Raw genomic sequence first — 21,022 nt, forward strand, 5'->3', positions numbered from 1 at the left:
GTTTCTCACAGCATTGCACTGAGGAGGGAGACTATATGCACTTTTTTAATGGCAGATCCATAATGTGGTTTTCAACCTCAAATAGTTAAATCCAAGTCAAACATTTCCAGTTTAGATGTGGCTATTTTCCACCGCATGCATTTCTGCATTTGAGGTTTTGCGTGATTTTTTTTAAAGAATAAATTCTTGACATTTATTGTAAATAGATATTGGAATCCTTGGAGAAAATTCTAGATGGAATTTTGTTCCTTGTTCTGTCAGTATTTGTAAGTGAATCCATGTAATGTAAACTAATGTCATGAGCCACAAAACACTAGTGACTTTATTATTTATGTATTTATATTATTTAGATTCCACGTTTCTCCCTCAAATGGGACTCAAGCCAGCTCAGTGTGATACGGAATAAGAAATACATTTTAAAAGAAATGAAATAAAATATAAAACATAATTATAGGCCCGTTACAGACGGGCACCCTAGGACAGACTCAGTCCGTGCTAGGGTTAGAAAGGGGTGTCTCTTCCAGATGCCCCTAATCCTAGCATGGACTGAGTCCATAAGAAATGGCGGCGGCCGTTCCAGACGGCCACTGCCATTTTGACGTAGCACTGCACATCGCGAGGCGGAAGTGACACCGCGAGTGCGTGACTAGCGCCTCACGGTGTCTCTTCCAGGGCCCAGGAAGGAGCGCAGTTTTTGCACTCCTTTTTTGCTGCATCTGGGAAACGCGCCGTTTGGCTGCTGCGGTTCCCAGATGCAGCAACCGGCGGCGGCAGCAGACCGCCGCTTTTCGGCAGTCTGGAACCAGCCATATTAAGGGAACAATTTAAAAGAAGAAGAAGACCTCCTCCCCTACATGTATAGATGAAATACTAAGGTGGGTATAAAACCCAGCTGGTAGTAAGCCACCTTTGTTGGCAACCAGTCAGTTGCTGGTAGCCTGCCCGACTAAAAAATCCTGCAGTGGGATGGCATCTTCCAACACGCTGGCAGTGCCAGGCTAATTTCTGGGGTACCCAAACAGATTATGCGGCTTATTCAACTTCAACAGAAAGGAACAACAAAGTCGTCATCACTTCACTGTAGCATCTGGTGCTGCATATGGTCACTCTGTCTAATGGCAGAACTGGCACTACCCTATGAGTACTTACAGCTTGAGAGATAAGAAGATTATAGCCCTTACCAGGAACACATATGCTGTCTAACATGTTGTCTGGCAGCTGTACCTGGGGCAACACATAGATACTGCTGAGAGGCAGCCTAAAAAGCCTGAAGTAACAGGGTCTTCATGGTTAAGATGCCAATACTGATGATCAGAAAATCAGAAGGTTGGCAGTTTGAGGCCTGAGTGCTGCATGATGGGCTGAGCTCCCATCACTAATCCCAGCTTCTACCAACCTAGCAGTTTGAAAGCAAGCAAATGCAAGTAGATAAATAGGTACCACTTCAATGAGAAGGTAACAGCATTCGGTGCAGTGATGCTGGCCACATGACTACCACAGTCATTTTTGGACGACACTGGCTCTTCAGCTTAGTAATGGATATGAGCACCACCCTCTACAGTTTGTTACAACTAGACACTGATGTCAAGGGACTACTTTTACGTTTTTAACAGGGTCTAAACCAGTGGTTTTCAACTTTTGGTTCTCCAGATGACTGGGATTTTGGATTCCAGAATTCCTGACCATTGGAAATGGCTGGGCTTGTGGGAGTTGAAGTCCAAAATATCTGGAAGACCAGTGGTTGAGAATAACTGGTTTAGGCTGCAGAATAAACCTGAACCACAAAAGGCACCCCTGCTTCCTGTACTGAATGTGACACACTGACAAGCAATGAAAAAAGCTTTTCTTTTTTTCAGTTATAAAAACCCTTTTGAATTTGTTGCACACATATTTACACTTGTTTCTATGCTGTTTTTCCCCCATATCACTCCATACCATATCTCCTCTTCTTGGCCTTCACAAACCCAGTGATAATTGCTAAGACACGTCCCCATTTTTTCCTTTGAAAATGTATTGTTAAAACAGATCCTGCAACAGCAAGTGTATCCTTGAATAAAAGAAAAGAAGACAATATACCACACACAGTTTTAAAATTAGTGACCATAATAATGGGCAAGCTACAATATGTTCTGCTTTTTTCAGTTGTGGATAGAGAATGTACACCATTGTCCCAGTATGGAAATGTCTTAAAGGATTGTCAATACATTAGTTGGGTACATGTATCTGGGATATTGCACTTACAGAAAACCGAATAGCACTTTCTTAATTCTATTGACTGTAAGTGATTTGCTTGACAATAGTTCGATTCTATGCGTGAGATGGGTATAGATGCTCAGAAAGAAATTCATGTAGAAGAAGGTATATAAAGAAATCGCACCATTGCCAGTCAAGTCTGGCTACCCTAGCATGATAAAACAACACCTCAAGGATTTCCCTCATGTATTCCCTTCAAGAGATTTCACATACAGCATGAGGTCAAAGGGGCAGATTATTTCCTTCCCTATTTTTAAAGTTTCTGAGCCAGCATGGTTGTTTGCTTGTTGGATAATGATTCTGGGAGATGAGGTTTGAATCCCCACTCAGCCAGGAATACTTACTGGGTCACCTTGGGTAAGTCACACTCTGACAGTTTCACTGGATGGCAATGGCAAACTCCCTCTGAACAAATCTTTTCATGAAAACCATGACAGGTGACAGGTTCACCTTAGGTCAGAAACGACTTGATGACAGATAACAACAAACAATCCACACAGAATATATTGTGCAGAAAACTAGAAAACTGGGATGTAGTGCCTTTAGGCAGCTGAATATGATATATATTTGCTGCATATATCCCTCCCATGTATTTTAGCTGCACTGATCTATATGCTATTGAACATATGACCACAAGAGGGCAGATATAACTTTAATATCTGTCTTTTTTGCATAATACTGTACTTCCATAAGTTTCTTCACAGTGTTCTTCAGCAATATCATCAAGACTACTCACTGATTTACACTGTGCCATTATAGCAGTTCAATACTACTGTGACTACCATGGCTACAGTTTATAGAATCCTGGGATCTGTAGTTTGGTGATAGACTTACACTTATTTCCCAGTGTTGTCCAATGAACCACAGCCCCACAACTACCTAGCAGAGGATTTTAATTACCCCTTCAAACTGCAGATCCCAGAATTCAGTTGGATAGCACCACGAGCATTAGTGTGGATCAAACCGCTATAGCTTCACAGTACAGACATACTTTTTGTCAGCTTACAGTGTCTACTGATTCTAAAGCTTGAGCAAAGTGGCAACTGCAGGTACCAACTTTGGGGAACATTTGGTTTTCCAGATGTTTTGGACTTTAGTGCCCATCAGCCCCCATACAGCATGGACCCTAGTAAAGCATTATGGGAGCTGAGGTAAAAAAATATTTGAAGAGCCTAAGATTTCCCATCCCGATCAACATTATTATCTGTACCATAAAAGGAAAAAAAAATACTTAATCTCAGGCAGTATCATTGCTGGTGCCCCTGTGGCTTTTCCTTAGTATATGAAGTCTTCCACAGATAAGAGTAGTTCAGAGGTCTTGGCCAGCAAGCATGCCAATAACACAGCAACCAAGACAACTCCATCATAATGAAGAGAGAAACGGAAGCAATAACAACAGCTTCCAGCAACAAGAAGTTCACCCATTTATGATGTCATTTGCAGACATCATTGCACCATGCAACAAGCACAAACATCATAAATACAGGTCTGACCTCACTTACTCTAGAACACTGGAAAGGGAAAAGCACTGTTCCTACTTTGCTGCTTCCATTAGGGCTGGCTCTCTTCCCATTGTCAAATGATTGAGACGGCTGAATGATGTGGAACTGAGGTATAAGTGGATATCTCCAGGAAGGATGGGAATCACACCTACCTTTTGTGGTAGCCTAACCTACTCTACTCCAGTCAGCAGTTTTAACATAACGTAGAACTGTGGTGTATGGGCCCCATAGCATGCACTGGAAAATTATAGGGATATATGGGTATATTCGTGGTCCCAACAATAAGTTACTCAGTACAGTAGCTCAGTGGCTACTGATTCGTTTATATCCCATTCCTCCAATGAGTTTGAGATAATATTCATGTGAGAGTGATTTGCATGGTCACTTTCACTAGGGGTACGGATGAGTCATGGATGGAATAAGGATGGGGGAGTGATCCCGTCCCCCATGTGAAAAACTCCATAGTTATTTGTGCAAGTTTGGTTGCGTATTTATCCACATATAGGTGACGCAGAGAGAAACAGAGAAGCCCACATCCATCTGGGGAGTTTCATGGTTCATGTGGGACATGAACCTGGCTTTTTGAAGTTTCAGTACAACACCATCATCACTATATCACAGTGTATCTCTCTCCCTCATTATTAAGGACAGTTGTGAGTGGTTTTAAGCACAGAATTGAACCAGTAAGTAGATAAGATCTAAATGAACCTAGTTTCTCCCCCTGCCCTTTTGATCACCTGGTTTTAGCCTTCTTCTGGTATAATTCCCATGACTTAGTGATGACACTGGTAACTACACAACTTAACCAACACCTTAATATCATATTGTGACATGCAACAGGACTTAGTAGTGCCCTAATCTTTCCCAGCTGGTATAGCTGAAGGATATGATTATGTGATAAAACACCATGTAATTAAGCAGCCTATTTTGGGACCAACTGAATACCCAACTTAATGGGCTTTGATATACTTAGCTGATGACACATAGTCCAAATGTGCACTGGAGGTGTTGTGGGGCCACTGTTTGTACTGTAGATTAGGATATGCTCAAGACATTATAACAATGGTAGCTTCTTCAACAGTTGGTTTAAACATGAAACTATCTTAAAGGGCTACAGGAACAGGACCAATAATTATTGCAAGTGCAAAAGAACATTTTAATTATTTTTTAAAAAATATAGATAAATCTAATCTGTTACTGAGAATCTATAAATACTTTTCTATCCTGGTCTTCTAAGGTGATGGGTTAAGCAGGTTCAGGCTTATCTCTGTTTTCAATTTAGCTTTGGAGGGATGTGGCTAATGATTTTTCCATCAGCATCATGTCTGCTGAAAACAGTAGTACAGTACTAGAAATTTGCAATACATGACAGCAAAAGAATACATTTTCCCTCACACTTTACAATAGGTTAGTCTTGTGTGCTCATTTCAGTGGTGGTTACACTGGCTCAAATTTCTATTATCTCTGTTTTCAAGCAACCTTTGGAGAAATGTAGCTTTTCCCCCTATCATTTGATTATATTACTTGTTTTGAATAGACTTGGATTCTTTTATTTTTGTTACTGTCTATTCTAGGCTGTTTCTGTTTGTTATCTTTCTCTCATTAAAATATGTTGATTGCATTTATTTATTTATTTTTACTGGAAAGTATAATATCAACTACTGACACTAGATGGCACCAAAAGAATACAGATTTCTTTCCGAAACGTGTAGACCTGCCTTGACCATTAAAAGAAAAGATGCAGCAATACTTTGGGTAACCTCCTCCATCAAACATGGCAAAAAGTGACATGATACCAATTAGGCTGAGATTTTCATAGCACAGTAAACAGTGGGCTCCAGCTGTTCTGTAATAATGTCAGCAGTCACTATGTTAGTCCTGCAATAGGCTGAGTGAATGCATTGCTGTATGCCAAATGATTCAGGCACACAATCTTAGAGGTAATTCATACATGACAGCCAACACCATGTAATTGTCTTCTGAGGGCACTGCAGGACCTATATCTGTACAGTCAGATTGGGCTGGCATAGGGGAACTGCATATCCAAACCAGGGCCCTTTTCATACTACACAAATTATAGTGCTGTGATTCTGCTTTAACCGTCATGACAATATTCTACGGATTCCTGTTTTGTAGTTTTGCGAAAGGTATGTAGAATTCTCAGCCGGAGAGTTCTAGACTCTCACCAGACTACTCACCAGGGTTGTGTTGCCCTATGCGGAAATTCATAGTGTCAAACCCCACCCCCGCCACCCCAGTGATATCCTCTCTTGCCACACCATACAGAATCCTTAGTAATGTTTTTGCACTAATGTTACTCATAAATTGAAATTTCCCTATATCACTGAATGTAAAGCCAATAGTTGGGACATAAACAACTAGCAAAATTAAAATTATATCTTTAAATTACAATATCATATGCACAGCCCAAAGGTATTTACATGCACATAGTTTCATGTGGTTAAAATGAAAATGTGGTAAGATGTAATGTTGTTGAAGAAAATTTAAAAAGAACATTTCTTTAAAAAATAAAAATTTAATTTTTAAAACTTTTTTTTAAACAAATAAACAGAGTCCTTTCCTTTCTCCTCCCATTCCTCACTCACAGCATCTGTTCCACTGAGCTCCAGTGTTTTAAAGGGATGCAGTTGGGTACCACAGCCTGTTTCTGCCCAAAGGCAGATGTTTGGGGAGCAGTGGTGTCACCCCCTTAGGGTGTCAATTGGTGCAGCCCACAACCCCTAGTGATGCCCCTTCTCTGGCAAACAAAAACAAACAGCTTCATTTATATATCGCTTCATACTGAACTAAGGCCTGTTACAGACAGCCAAAATAAAGCTGCTTCGAGTCACTTTGGAGGTATGGTATTTCAATGATGCATGAATCCTAAGAGTCTGGAAGCTTCACCAAAGCTGCACTCCAGTCCTTAGGACTGGAGCATGGCTTTGGTGCGGCCTTTGGACTCTTAGGACGCATGTATCATTGAAATACCATACCTCCAAAGTGACTCGAAGCAGCTTTATTTTGGCTGTCTGTAACAGGCCTAAGTGTCTAAGTGGTTTACAACTGTAAGCTAATTGCCCCCAACAAGCTGGGTACTCATTTTAGCGAACTTGGAAGGATGCCAGGCTGAGTCAAGCTTGAGCCTGCTTAGCTGGGATTGAACTCGCAACCTTATGGTTTGTGGTGAGTGGCTGCAGTGCAGGCATTTAACCACTGTGCCACCAAGGCTCCTGGTCATTGTTCTCCTGTTTTCCCCTCTGGGAGAAGTCTTGAAGCTGATAGCCTTTTTAGATCTTTTTTACCCTGATTCTGGGCTTTGTTTTGACAGAGCTTATTATTTGGATTGAGAGAGAGAGAGAGAGAGAGAGAGAGAGAGAGAGCTCTAAGTGGTTATCTTGGCAGATGCCAATACCATCAATAACTTTTCTGGAACATTTAATCAGGTTTGTAGTTGGTATGATTACTTTCTTGTGCTGTTGCTCTGTCCTGGAATAAACAGAAGCAAGTAAAGATAAAGCAGAGCTAGTGATAGCAAGGGAATGGTGGTCCAGTTAGAGAAATGCCTTCCCTAGATAGGAGAACCCCCTTTTAAAGAGCAGGTTTATAGCTCAAATGGAGGGGGTTTCCCTAGAGTGAGTTTTATTAACTGTTTGCCAGCTATTTCTATTACTAAACCCTAGCTAGCCTCATACATGCCTTGGTAATTTCCAGATTAAACTACTAAAACACAGTATAAATCAAACTGCCCTTGAAATTACAGTGGGCCCTCCACATTTGCTGGTTTTAGGGGTGTAGGACCTCCATGAAAGTGGAAAAATCAGAAATGAAAAACACTTTTTTCAAACTTGAGAGACCACCTCTCTAGGAATCTCTAGGGCTGCATCCACATTGCAGAAATAATCCAGTTTGTCCCAATTTTAAGTGCCATGGCTCTATGCTATGGAATTATGGGAATAGTTTGTTGAGTTTGTAGTTTGTTGAATTCTGGGAATTTTAGTTTGTTATTGTCAACAAGCCACAATTCCCAGAATTCCATAGCATTGAGCCATGACACTTAAAGTGAGGTCAAACCAGATTATTTCTGCAGTGTGGATGAAGTCTAGGTACTTCAGCACAACTCTGTGATCAACAGCTGCTGGAAGGTAATCATAGAATTGTACTGGAGGGCCTGCAGATGCCTAAAGAAGTGTTCTCTTTAGGAACCTCTAGGTCCTCCAGTGCTGGAGGACTGGTGGCTGTTAAGCATAGCTTCATGCTAAAGGATCCAGAGATTCCTAGAGAGAACATATTAATCAAATCTGTGCAATTTTGTTCTGAGGTCCAGTTCAAGGCACTGGTTTTGGTTTTAAAATGTGGTCTTGAACATCTCAGGGCATCCTGGATTTTAAGGTCTACCAGTGACATCTTCCTCCTGCTCTCCTTGCCTAAGAAGCTAAGATGCTGCTTTGTTATGGTCAGAGCTGGGAAATATTACCATCTTGGATTACAATTTTCATACCCCCAAAAGCATAGACAATGGCTATTTTTGCCATATGGGATTCAGGGAGTTGTAGTCCACAAAATGGAACACTTCCCACTTCTGATGAAGAGCAGGGCATTTTCTGGGAATCTGGAGTTATACATTTCCCTAAAACTCTAGAGTTCTTTACTGGTGTGGAGAACTCCCAGCTATTTACTGGGAGGCAGGCAAACACCTTTTTGCAGCTGTTGTTCCAAAAGACATTTGGAAATCAGATTATATTTGAACTCTTTAGAAGGTAGTTTTATACTGTAGTTTTACAGTCTTTTTGTTACATGTTTCAATATTTCTGTAAAATTTCCTGTCAGCATCTCTTGAAAACTGGTCTGGAAATACAGTATACTAGACTGCTAAACTGAATAGAAGAAAATGTGCTACAGAGATGCTATTGCACCAGGACAGATCAGGGACTGGACAGTGTTAGATTTAAAGATGGCCACAAATTTAATACTTATACAGGCATCATAAATCAATCAGAAATGTAATCATAAATCAATCATAAGATATACATAACTCAATCTTAACTGGGTCATAAATCAGTCATAATACCATTATAAATAAATAATCAAACATGCAATAAATCATTCATAATTGGGTGATAAAACAATCAAATTATAAGCATCATTAATCATACCAAAGGCATAAATCAATCTTAAGCAGGTGCATAAATCAGTCACAAGATAGTAACAAAATTACTCGTAATCCTATTGTAAATCAAACGTCTGCCCTCATGAATCAATCACTGTCATAATAATTGTTCAATGACCCCATCACCTTCCAGTAGCCATAGTTGTGATGAAGCAGAACATGTTGTGAGCTTACATTACACACAAGAGAATAGATAGGGAATGAACACGAGCGCAGGAGCACCTGTCAAGCAGTACCAGAATTACCAAGGCAAGACACAACAGCTAAGTGCCAACCAAGATCAAATACACCATATATGACAGGAGTACATATACAACACATCCAATGCTCCCAGGGAGGGCCAAAAACCCATGATCCATGGGGAAATTCCCTCCAGGCCCCTGAAGGTAACCAGCTGAAGCCTGAGGATATGGTAAAATGTAAATGTGAAACAAGGGTTGGTGGGGTCGGTTGCATCAATGGCCTGGCTCCAACTGGCTGGAGCCACATACGCAGGCCTATTTAAGGCCTGGAAGTCCTGCTCTGAATCACATGAGACTTCTCTGAAATCTGTGGTGAGATTTGTCCAGATCTCTCCCTAAACCTTGTGAGGGCCAGCTGGCATCACAAGACATGTTTCCATATCCTCCGAGCAATCACTTGGAGGGCAAACAACAGCACATCGGTGCCAGCCCCAATCCCAACCTGGTGCAAACTGGTGGCTCTTATTTGAGCACTGCATTCAAATTTATAGCTAAATAATGATCCGAATTAGGATTATTGTTGTTTTATTATTGTACTGCCATTGTTGTTAGTATTGTTGCTGCTTACATATGGGTGCATATGTTGTATATGTTATACCGATATTGTATTGAGGGTGAGGGAGAGAACATTTTGCCAAAGGAGTTATAATACATTAGGTACAAAACTCACTGCAGAAATAATCCAGTTTGAGACCGCTTTAACATGCTAGGGAATCCTGGGAATTGAAGTTTATTATGGCACTAGATGACTCTGACAGAGAAGGCTAAATGTCTCACAAACTACAGTTTCCAGAATTCCCTAGCATTGAACCAGGCCAATTAAGGTGGTCTCAGACTGGATTATTTCTGCTGTGTGTTTTGGGCCATTGTGACATGCGATTTGAAGCAGTGACATCCTGGCTAGACATACATTCTAATTTCCCTGAGTATGTTTTGATTTCATTGGTTGAGTTAAAGCTCACCATTGCTTAGGGACAGGGTCATAGCTACCTAAAGAGAGCTGCCTGTGACTTCCTGGAGCAGCACCATAGCTCATAGCTCAACATGCACATAGCTCATTAAAAACTGGCCCTGCCTTCAGAAGCAGCCACCTCTGCATCAAGAAAGATTACTCTTAATAGGATTTGCTCGTTGGAGGCTGTTGTTATGTCTGTTGCAAGACCAGCAATCTGTTTACTCACAGAAGAATATGGCCCTCGTGCATCACATATTTCTTCTCTTTTTTCTTCTCTTCCTTTATGGGACAAATCTGGCGATTTCATCTTGTGTCACAGGATGCTCCTGTTCCAATGATAACTTTGGAAGGTAAGGATATTGCAAACATCTTGGGAAAGTGCTTAGAGAGGTCTCTGTTTGCTGGCAGTCTCTTTATATTGAGTAGTACCATGTATGGAAATGGTGACAACAGGGACAACTCAGCAAACTTTAATCATGGAATAAATGGGATATATATTAATTCCCCAAGTAAGTCACATGCAGACTTACTTGAATGTAAGATGCAGTATATATAGTGAAACCTACTTCTGAATAAATATGTATGGGACTGAGCAGCATACTCCATTCCATTGCTTTCAATTGTGCCAAGTACTGCCAGTATTTGAAAAAGTATTCTGTTTGGTTTCAAGTTGATTTTTAGTGTAAAGGTATGGCTACTTTCCTATAACAGTAAGAGCATTAGGATATTATGCTAATAACCATTATAAAGTGCTTTTGCATAGGTTTTATGACTAGTAAGATGAAAATGAATAAAATTCATTGCTACAATGTTTGTAAAACTGTAAACCTCCTCCTCCTAAAAAAATCTACTGACTAGCTATGTTTGTTTGTTGTAGCAAAAATGATGAAGAGTTCTGTGGCATATTAAAGACTAACAAATTTTGTTTATCATTTTGTTAAAGTTTTGTGGATTTCAGCCAATTTTGATGAAGTAGGCTGCCACCGATGAAAGCTTAATGCTAAATCACACTTGTTAATCTTTAGGGCATTAGATGACTCTTTTTTCTGTAAAGAGGAAAGTCACTTTGCAACAAACAAACAAACAAAACCAAAGTCCACTTTGCAGACAATCTAGGGCATAGTATGTTCAGTGAATTAAAACTGAATGGACAATCCATAAAAGCAATATGTTAACTTTGCTGATTTACATTCTAGGAGTTTGCTTTGCATGTCTACATCTTTGAGAAAGATCCCAGCAGACATCCCTCAAGATATCAAAAAAATTAGAATAGAAAACTCTCACCTAACAGAACTGCCTCGTGGGTCATTTATTAATGTTAGTGCCTTGCAATATCTTTGGCTTAACTTTAATAACATCACAGTCATGCATCTAAAAAGCCTGGAGTACCTGAAGAATTTGACTGAGCTGAGATTGCAGGGGAACAAGTTGAGTTCAGTACCATGGACAGCATTCCAAGACACCCAGGCTTTAAAAATACTGGATCTAAAGCACAACAGGCTTGATGTCCTTCCGGAACATGCCCTCCGCTATCTGCCTAACCTGACCTACTTAGACTTATCTTCCAATCAGCTTACTGTCATCTCCAAGGATGTTTTCTATAACTGGCCTGTGTACCAAAAAACCCAGCAGCTGGAGAAGGTGGAGGCTATTTCCAATGCAGTCTTGGCCTTGCACGATAACCCTTGGATATGTGACTGTCGCCTACGTGGGTTTGTCCACTTCATCAAATCAATCAGCCCACCAATCATTCTGATGAATTCCTATTTAACTTGTTCAAGTCCCAAATTTAGGGCAGGCAAATATTTCCATGAAGTGGAGTTGAATAGCTGCACGAAGCCCTTAGTATCTCTCCTTGAGTCAAATGTGACCGTGCTGGTTGGACTCAATGCTACTTTGACTTGTTTGGTGCAGGCCAGTCCTTCCCCAGTAGTCTGGTGGACCTACACGCTAAAACACCTACGAGGATTTAATGGTAAGCATGATTCATTGGTGAACTATTTAAGGGCAAACGGTGGTCTCTGTTTTACAGTCATAAAGGCTGACAATCTCTCTACTCTCCCACTCCTGAACTACTAATTAGAGGCTGCTCCATATACCTTTTAAACTGATAAAAGTCCATTGGGTTCAGTGGGAGCAAATATTTTACCTCTTTGGTTGACTGGGTTGCCAATAATGAAAATAAAGGTTGGGAAAGCCTCAAACATAGTCATGAGGCATTACATGATTAGAATCAACACAGTTCCACTACTGATAAAGGACTGTGTTAGAATCATCAGGTGGTTTCATGACCAAACCTTCATAACCAAAAGGTGCAATGAACTCCTGTTACTGAACTGTGAAGATGCATATCAAAGCACCAGGAAGCATGTCCCATTGCCATCAGGCTCTTCTGATGGGTATGGGCCACTTCTGACACATGTTGGGCTCATTATGTTGTGCTCTGGCATTTCCTAGCCAGCTCCCAGATGCACATCAGTACGCTTTCCACTTTGGGCCATGGCACATCAGTCATTTGCCATTGTGCAATGGATGCCCATAGGGAGTAATGTCACTGCAGCCCCTAGGTGAATGTGAACACTGCAAAACTGCTCAATTCTACTTTCCACACATGTAGCTGACATAAGTCTTATACTTAATTCCAGCCAGCATATTTAACACTAGGCTACACTGTGGCAGTTAAGCATCATCCAACACAAATGACCCACAACTAACTCTAATGAAAATCAAAGGGAGCCATGTTAATCACAATTAAGCCTGCTTCCATTGCTTTCATAGTTATGGCCACCTTGTACTACATTGTGCCCATTCTACTTAAAAATATTACTGTTCTCCCAAGTTGCAAATTTACTCTCATTGTGCATGTTAGAACTGAGTATTAAAATTAGTGCTAGTGTCAATAAAATTAAAACTTAATTATAATTTTGCAGCCATAGTACCTTGGCAAAATTGCTCGGAACTTTCTCAGATAGATTTCTAGGGGGCTTCCATTTTCTTTAACTTTCTTCAGCCAGTTTTCTTGACAGATCAGAACATATTGGTTCAGCTACTTCCAAGTTTATCTGAAGAGAAAAATACAATAAAAATAATAATAAAAATTGTAAAATAGATAAACAAATTCAATAAGCAATGCATGCTATATTTTCCCATAGGATTTTCTGGCAATTATCAGGTCACTCAGATGGTTGCTACTAGAAACATTAAACTTGGTTGGATACATAGACAACAGAGCAGGGCTGGGGAACATGTGGTCTTCCTGATATTTTTGGTCTGCAATTCCCAATATTTAACATCACTGTCTATGATGGCTAGGAATGATGGGAGTTGCAAACTAATCACATCTGGAGGGTGATACAATTTCACCTTTGTGATAATATTTGCTTGCTTTCTTCATAACATCCACCTTGAACATCAGTTATCATATACAGTGACCATGATACAGCCCTAGCCAGGATAGCGAGTGGTGTGGAATGATGGCAGCTGTGGTCCAAAAACATCTAGAGGATTACCTGTTCCCCAGTCCTGCCTCATAGGGAATAAAGGAAGCTTGTAGTCTAATGGGAAGAGCTCCATACTATTTTGGCTTTATGCAGGAGAAGTTGCTAAACTGTATGAATTATTGTTGCTGGTTTAAAATCCTGATTGACCCAAGAGGAAAAAAAACCCTTAACTCATAATTTTTGAAGAAGATATATTTGTTTATTTATTCAACCCACTAGGGCAGTGTATAGTGGATAGAAATATTAAGTGCACAAATAAAATATTTTTAAAACAGACTTAAAACAACTATTTCAAAATAGTTTTAGATACTATTACCAGTCATACTATGTTCTTTATATACTAGATACCATCATTGCCTAGTTATCTCTAGATAGGAGTGAGCAAATGTGGTCCACAGGCTGGGAGGAACCACCCAAAATACCCCTCTCACTTGCTCTCACTAGACAGACCTATTATGAGGATGGTGGGACCATGAGGAAGCCTTTCTCTGAAGATCTTAAGACTTGGGCAGACTCACATACTTATTTATTTATTTATTTATTTATATCCTGCTTTTCTCCCAAAGCTGGACCCAAGGTGGCTAAGTACACATATTAAACACATTAAAACAACAATTAAAATCATAGAATTAAAATAAAAAATATAAAAAATTACAAATATAAAATTTAAAACATACAAACTTAAAAATAGTAATATAGTACCAACCCCTTCATCCCCCAATAAAACAAGCCTGCCAGATCTTAAAAGACTTGCTTAAACATGTGTTCGCCTACCTGTGAAAGGCCAGCAGTGAGGGAACCAGCCTAGTCTCCCGTGGAAGAGAGTTCCACAGGGTGGGAGCAACCACTGAGAGATACAGTCTTGCAGACAGTCTAGTTTTAAACCATGGAAGGTTTTAGAGGTCATAAGCAACATTTTGAAATGTGCTTCAAAACAAACCAGTAGTCAATGAAGCTGTTTCAACAAGGGAGTTTGATGTTCCCTGTAACTGGTCCTCATAAAAATGTCCATGTCCCTTGAACAAATCTGGTTTCTTCATAAAATAACAGACACGTCAGAATACAGGATTTACAAAGGCTGCAGTCCTGATCTCAGCAGCTGACCAAGTGTACTGCATATCTTAAGGCTCCATCCCATCATTGCCGCCCCATTCACACAGACCATAATGAGGTGTAATGATGCTGGGAAGATCCCATCCAGCACAAGAGGTCCTCAAACCATAAGGAGGCTTCTGTGTCCCCATTTGCTTGTGCAAGGGCCTACAAGCCTGAATTGAATCCATTAAAAAAAAATTGGTTCTCAACATCCCATTAATTACTCTGCTGCTAATGGAATACTTATTAATCAGACTCAGGGGAGGTATGCATCACTAATGAAGACATAATAAAATCAGGTTGAAGAATGTGTTCCTCTGAGAGCCAAACATTAACATGACATGGAAGTGGGGAAGAGAATAAATAGAAATACAAACAATATGGGCTCTTAACATTCTAGCCTTCTTTTAAATCCAGTTTTCCTAAACCTCTGCCTTGATTTGTTCAATTCTGGATTTATGTAATTATTTCTGCATTGCTTGTAACATGCTGTTGCCCTCTAGTATGTTGATGTTGTGATATTTTCAGCGACAAAGCATAAGAGCTAGCAGCCCAAAGGCAAAAAGTAGAAAGAGCTCTCTCCATAACAAACTCTGTTGCTCTACATTACTCATGAAACTCCCGGGGCTCATTGTCTGTACAGACCAGTGGCAGCTGGTGATTTTCATATAAGTGGCACAGTACATACGCTCCAAGATTTCATCTAGGATTTAAAGGCACTAAAGCCTGTTCCTACATAAGTTCAGTCCTTGAACAGCAATTTTAAAGTTAGCCAAAACTTGGTCTAGATTCAGTACTCCACTGACATAGGAGCCACCAGGAACAGACACATGCCTCTGGCTCTTTACCCTTCCTGACATGAAAGAAGGAGGAGTCAAAGGTGCCAGTGAAATCCTTTTGTCTTGACGTGGATAGAGGTGGATAGAGTTGTCAGTACTGTGGTCTCCCTTTGTCCTACTCCATGGAAGTACCTGGCAGCAGGGGCAGGGCAGGCAGCTTCTGACAACCCTGAGTAGCTGGAAACCCAGAAGCCTAACTTTGAGCAAACCAGTCTATCTACACCTATGTTTCTCTTCTGAAACTATGTAATAAAAGTGGACTTAGATCTTGCAACAGATGTGCAGGAGCAGCTCTGTAGTACTGCCACCTCTGGATGGTAGCTTTGATATCCAAGAGGTGCTGCACTGGTTTCTTGCTGGCCGGAGGAAATAAGCTGGGGAGGCAGTCAAGCAGATGGGAAATAAAGTTGCTGTTCTAAATGTCCCATGACTGACTAGTGAATAGTTTCTAGCACAATGTCCAAAAGGGAGACATATCTGAATTATATATATATATATATATATATATATATATATATATCCCTGCATTACATATACATATGGATCCTAGCTATTAACTCATTAAACAATCCCATTAGACTATAAACAAGCTCATTAGACTATAGCCCTGCATTACATATACATATGGAGCCTAGCTATTAACTTTTAACAAGCTCATTAGACTATAAACAAAATAAAATATCTAGGCCTAAATCTGGATGTTAGTCCTAAAGAGCAGGACCACTGAATCAGTGGGGACATGGTAAGCCAACACTTATATAACCTCCACTGGTTATTATTCTACCTTTATATTCTTCACAGGGACCATTTTGCACAGTGTAAGATTCCTATTACCCGGGAGAATGACAGGATTGTAATTTTCAAGGAGATAGCTTTGTTAATCTACATCAACATCAAAAGGAAAAGGAGGGGAAGGGTTTTAGCAACACTTTAGGAATAGCTGATATATTTTAGCCTAAGCTTTCAAGGACTCCACTTCTTCAGAGGCAAGGAATAAAGTATCTCTAGACAGATATATACTCAAAAGTAAGCATGTGAGAACAAGAGCAAGAGTCAGAGAAAGAGAAATACAAAGTTGCTGATATGTTGATAGGATAAATACTCCAGTGTTGGAGAGCATCTACACTGTAGAAACAATGCATTTTGACACCACTTTAAGTGCTGTAGCTCCATCTTATGGAAACCTGGGATGTGTAGTTTGACAAGTCTTTAGCCTTCTCTACCAAAGAGTGCTGGTGCCTCACAAAACTATAAATCTCAGGATTCTGTAGGGTGGAGTTATGGCAGTTGAAGCAGTTGATGGCTGTAAAGAATAGGATTGGGATTGTCACCAAACATTGCTAAAGAAAATTTTGGGGATTCTTTGCAGGCCAAAATATATTTTTTAATATTTTTAAATAGATTTTAAAAAACAAAACAAAACACTACATAGAATCATAAAATACCATAACATGCGTTGCCAAAACAATTTTCACCACAACCTATGTCATCTCCTACTTTACACAAACATATAGTTTCAAACCTGCTCGTCTTTATCTATACAATCTTCTGATGCAGGCAAAAATATTTGATGCTACTGTGGGTTAAGGAACAAGAGGATGAGGGAAATCTCATTGGAATGTGTTCTGCAAAGCAACACTTGTAGCAAGGGGAATTTGATGACATTGGTGTCCTACCCTTTTCTCTAAGGAGCTGAACTGGGAATGTTACTTTTAAGAATGACTATAGTGACATGTTGCTATTACCCATAACTAAGCATTGGTATGATGATACTCAGGGGGCCAGAGCATCACCCTTCTTCTGTTCAGCAATGGCTTTAATATGTCATTACATTCATTAATTTTAAAAGTTAACTTTTCAAGTCCAATCGAGGCATTCTGAATGGAATGGGTGGTACAATCCAACTGCATTCCCACAACAACATTGTGAAGTCAGTTAGGATGAGAGGGAAGAGTTGTGTTGAATGGCACAAAGTTTTGCTTAATGCAGTATCAAGAAGAGGAATAGTAAGGAAATATGGAGTAGATAACCCAAAAGGCCTGTCATACCAAATTAACGTGGGAAATGTATACCTACTTTGTCTTATTGGCTTTGAGGCAGTACAGACTGGCACTTTGTGCCAGCCTGACTGCAGAGTAGGGCCAAAGAAGGGCTGAGCGTTCACACTCTCCAAGCCCTTCTTCCTCCACTGGAGTGCCATTTTGGCGTGTGCCTGTTTACATGGGGCACGCCATGATGACCTCCCTTGTGCTCAGCGCCCAAACAATGCTGCGCACAAGGGGCATCATAATGTCATGCCATGGCAGTTATGGCACCCCTTCTATGGTGCAAAAAGAAGCCTACTTTCAGGGAAGAAAGGGGCAGTGTTTCTCTGCCCCTTCCTGCCAATCTGTACAGCCCCTGTCTCTATGGCATAACAGACGTAAGAACTAAAGAACTATTGTGACAATAATCATGATGACATACAGGATATACTGTTACCCAGGGGCCTTCTCTTGTAAAACATCTGAAGAATTTCAAGGAAAGTTAAAATTGCCTCAGATTTGTAGGAAAGCTAAATCTGTATTGCAAAAACAAGAACTGAGAAAAAATGAAGAAGGAAACAAAACACTCTCCCATGATTTGGATAAGACTATTGAAATAATAATAAACAATATTATAGGACATTTAGGGGCCATTCATACTACGAAATAACCTGGTGGTGAACCTGGGTTCTTTTGGTGGCATTCATACTTGCCTCAACTGCAGTTGGTGCAGTTTGTGGGGGGTGGGGGGGGGGGAGGTGTGAAAACACCCACTTAACCCGGTGCATTTAGCACTGCATCCCTTACTGGATCTTTATGTGGGTCCAGCAAAGATCCAGATCTTCAGTGGTCAGAATGCCGGTATTGAATTGATCTGGATTGCATGGGAACCAGTTTCCTTCCTTCCTTCCTTCCTTCCTTCCTTCCTTCCTTCCTTCCTTCCTCCTCTTCCTCCTGCCACCCCTGCCTCTGCTTCCGCTCTTCCTCCTCCTCCTCCTATTCCCCCTGCCACCTCCACCTCTGCTCTTCCCACGCCCTGCCGCTCCTCCTCCTCTTCCTCCTCCTCTTCCTTCCTCTCTCCTCCTCCTCCTCCTCCTCTCTCCTCTTTCCACCATTGCTCTTCCCCCCAATTACCAAGTGTGAATGGCAATAGGGTTAAAAATGCCATGGAAAAAATCAATCGTGGTAAACATAGTGATAACTTTGGTTCAGTTTCACATTCCTGAATATACCCGGATCTTGTTGGTACAAAAACATGAGTGTAAATGAGCCCCTAGATTACTGCTGTTGATGAAAGAAAAATTTAATATGCCTGAATTTTTTCTGTTTTTTCCCCCTTCTAGTTTCCACTACCCATATCAGTGAGGATACAATTAAGTCAGAATTGGTTATTCCTTCAGCTCATCTTGTAGATGAAGGAAATTACACCTGCACAGCTGCCAACTTTCTTGGCAACTCCTCAGCCACAATGATCCTGAAAGTCCAGGCCCTCCACATGGTGGCCTCTTCCTTCTCTTCTTCCATCTCAGAGGAAAATTCATACATTGATGTGAGGATTGCCAAGCAGACCGTCTATGGGATCACTCTGGAGTGGTATACCGTGACTGAGAATCCAGGGGAAACCTGGTATACTCTCCATTTTGGGAAGTATGATGACACCAAGAAGGACATGATTTATATTGGACCTGGAATCAATAGCTACTCAGTCAATGATTTGCTCCCTGCCACCAAGTATGAAGTCTGTGTTACTCTGAGGAATCAGACGCCTCAAAAAGGGCAGTGCATTGTGTTTGTGACAGGAAGTGACATCAGTGAACTAGAACAGAGAGAGAAAGTCATCCACATCATTATCATTGTATGCGCTATGGTCTTGGCTGTCCCTGCTGGGATGTATGCCTGCACCACAGAGACGAGATTCAATTGCATGCAGAAATGTGCTGACCTCTGTCGCAAGAACAGGAGAGGGCAAAACCTGAAAGGAGTCAACAAAGAAAGCACTTTTGACAGCTTGCCAACAGGCAGTGAAGAGGGGCTCTGCCGACGAGACTCCAGTGAAGACAAGAGAAAGCTAAAAACTATTGAAGACAAGGAGAAGGCCAACAAGCAGAAACCTGAGCACAGAAATAGTGCTGATCTCTATTAACCTGTCTCTAAGCACAATCCTGCATTAAATAAGAAAGAAAGAATATGTAGGGAGATGTGGACAGAAGTACCCCCACACATGTGGACAGTAGGTCTTTATGTTACACCAGAGTCAATGAATGGCTAGTATAGACAACTGAACTTTTGTTTTCAAATGATTAGAGCCATCAATACTTGCAATGGGCAGATAGGCAAGAGAATAATACACAGTGTATATTGTTTCCAATGGGAACACCATGCCTCTTTCAACCATTTAGCTGTCATTTATGATGTATAAAGCAATGAATAGATGTATAGAATTGTGTTGCTTATAAAATAATTGGAAGAGTTTGAATTATCAAAATGTGCCTAGAGGATTCATATCTAGGTCCATCCACCATTTAGATTGCTAGGCTGTTAAGGCCCTTCGCCAACACTACTGTTCCCATTGTAACTGTTTGCTTTTGGGTCTTGATGAAGAACTTTAGCAAAACCATCAGATATTAGCCCTGGTAAAGATAAGAGTCATTTACTCAACTCTATTTAAGAGAAGCAAAAATAAGGGAATGAAGGAAAATAAAGTACTGTTTTGTATAGGATTGGCCCATAAATATAAGACTGAAACAGTAAAAATAAACAAAACTCAGAAGCAAATAGTTTTTTAAAAAGTATAAGTTGTGCTTTTGGAGGGGTCATCATATCTTTCCCAAATGCAAATGTAGTCACTTGGGTTCTGGAACTAAACGTGCACCTCTTTTTGCATCAGAAGAGGTATCAATCAGTTTAAGTGGGGTCATATGAGCATTTTGATATATTTCCACAGTAAAGTCACATGAAGAAGTCTAATTTCCTCTCAGTAATATTATAGGCAGTTTCTAAAAGGGGAGGGAAAATCATGGAGGAAATAACAAGGCTATCTAAGCCTTTCTCAGATATAGGCTACTTCTAAACACAGCTTGGAAAAATAATTTTTGGAGGTGACAACAACTCCCAGAATCATCTTGCTAGCATGGCCTTGTTGGTTGAGAAATTTTTGGGAGCTGTGATCCCAAAATTAATTTTGCCAAGTTCTACTTTAAATACTAGTTGCTTGGGATAGAAAAGCTAGAAAGGTTGATGTCTTCTTGCCTAAGAGAAGCACCACCTGGGATACTTTTTGGCAATTGTTAGGAAAAGTATTTGTTCTTGGTTTGGTGGAGAAGGGATCTTCATAGATGCTTACAGGTGTCCTTTGCTAGATCAAAGTAGCCATTTATAAGTAGGTATACTTGGTTTAGGTAGTCTAGTGAGCCTCCACTAATAACTTAAAAAACAACATTTA

The 21,022-nt window shown here is 40.4% G+C and overlaps 1 protein-coding gene across 1 annotated transcript; it reads left to right on the forward strand.

Moving 5' to 3' along the window:
* The first annotated feature begins 10,243 nt into the window (after positions 1-10,243).
* LRIT2 (leucine rich repeat, Ig-like and transmembrane domains 2) lies at positions 10,244-21,022 on the forward strand. Its single transcript, XM_089510632.1, has 3 exons — positions 10,244-10,472; positions 11,319-12,097; positions 18,924-21,022. Exons 1-3 carry the CDS (start codon positions 10,357-10,359, stop codon positions 19,721-19,723), a joined length of 1,695 nt encoding a protein of 564 aa, XP_089366758.1. The 5' UTR covers positions 10,244-10,356; the 3' UTR covers positions 19,724-21,022.

This window comes from Sceloporus occidentalis, unplaced genomic scaffold (genome assembly GCF_023333645.1).
Source record: "Sceloporus occidentalis isolate IW3139 unplaced genomic scaffold, rSceOcc1.0.p SCAF_2, whole genome shotgun sequence".
NCBI lineage: Eukaryota > Metazoa > Chordata > Lepidosauria > Squamata > Phrynosomatidae > Sceloporus > Sceloporus occidentalis.

Excerpts from the sequence above, each read along its gene's own strand:
- LRIT2 (XM_089510632.1), top strand. The coding sequence starts at position 10,357 with ATGGCCCTCGTGCATCACATATTTCTTCTCTTTTTTCTTCTCTTCCTT. Across the intron at positions 10,473-11,318 it reads TCCAATGATAACTTTGGAAG|GAGTTTGCTTTGCATGTCTA; the intron begins GTAAGGATATTG and ends TTTACATTCTAG. Across the intron at positions 12,098-18,923 it reads ACACCTACGAGGATTTAATG|TTTCCACTACCCATATCAGT; the intron begins GTAAGCATGATT and ends TCCCCCTTCTAG.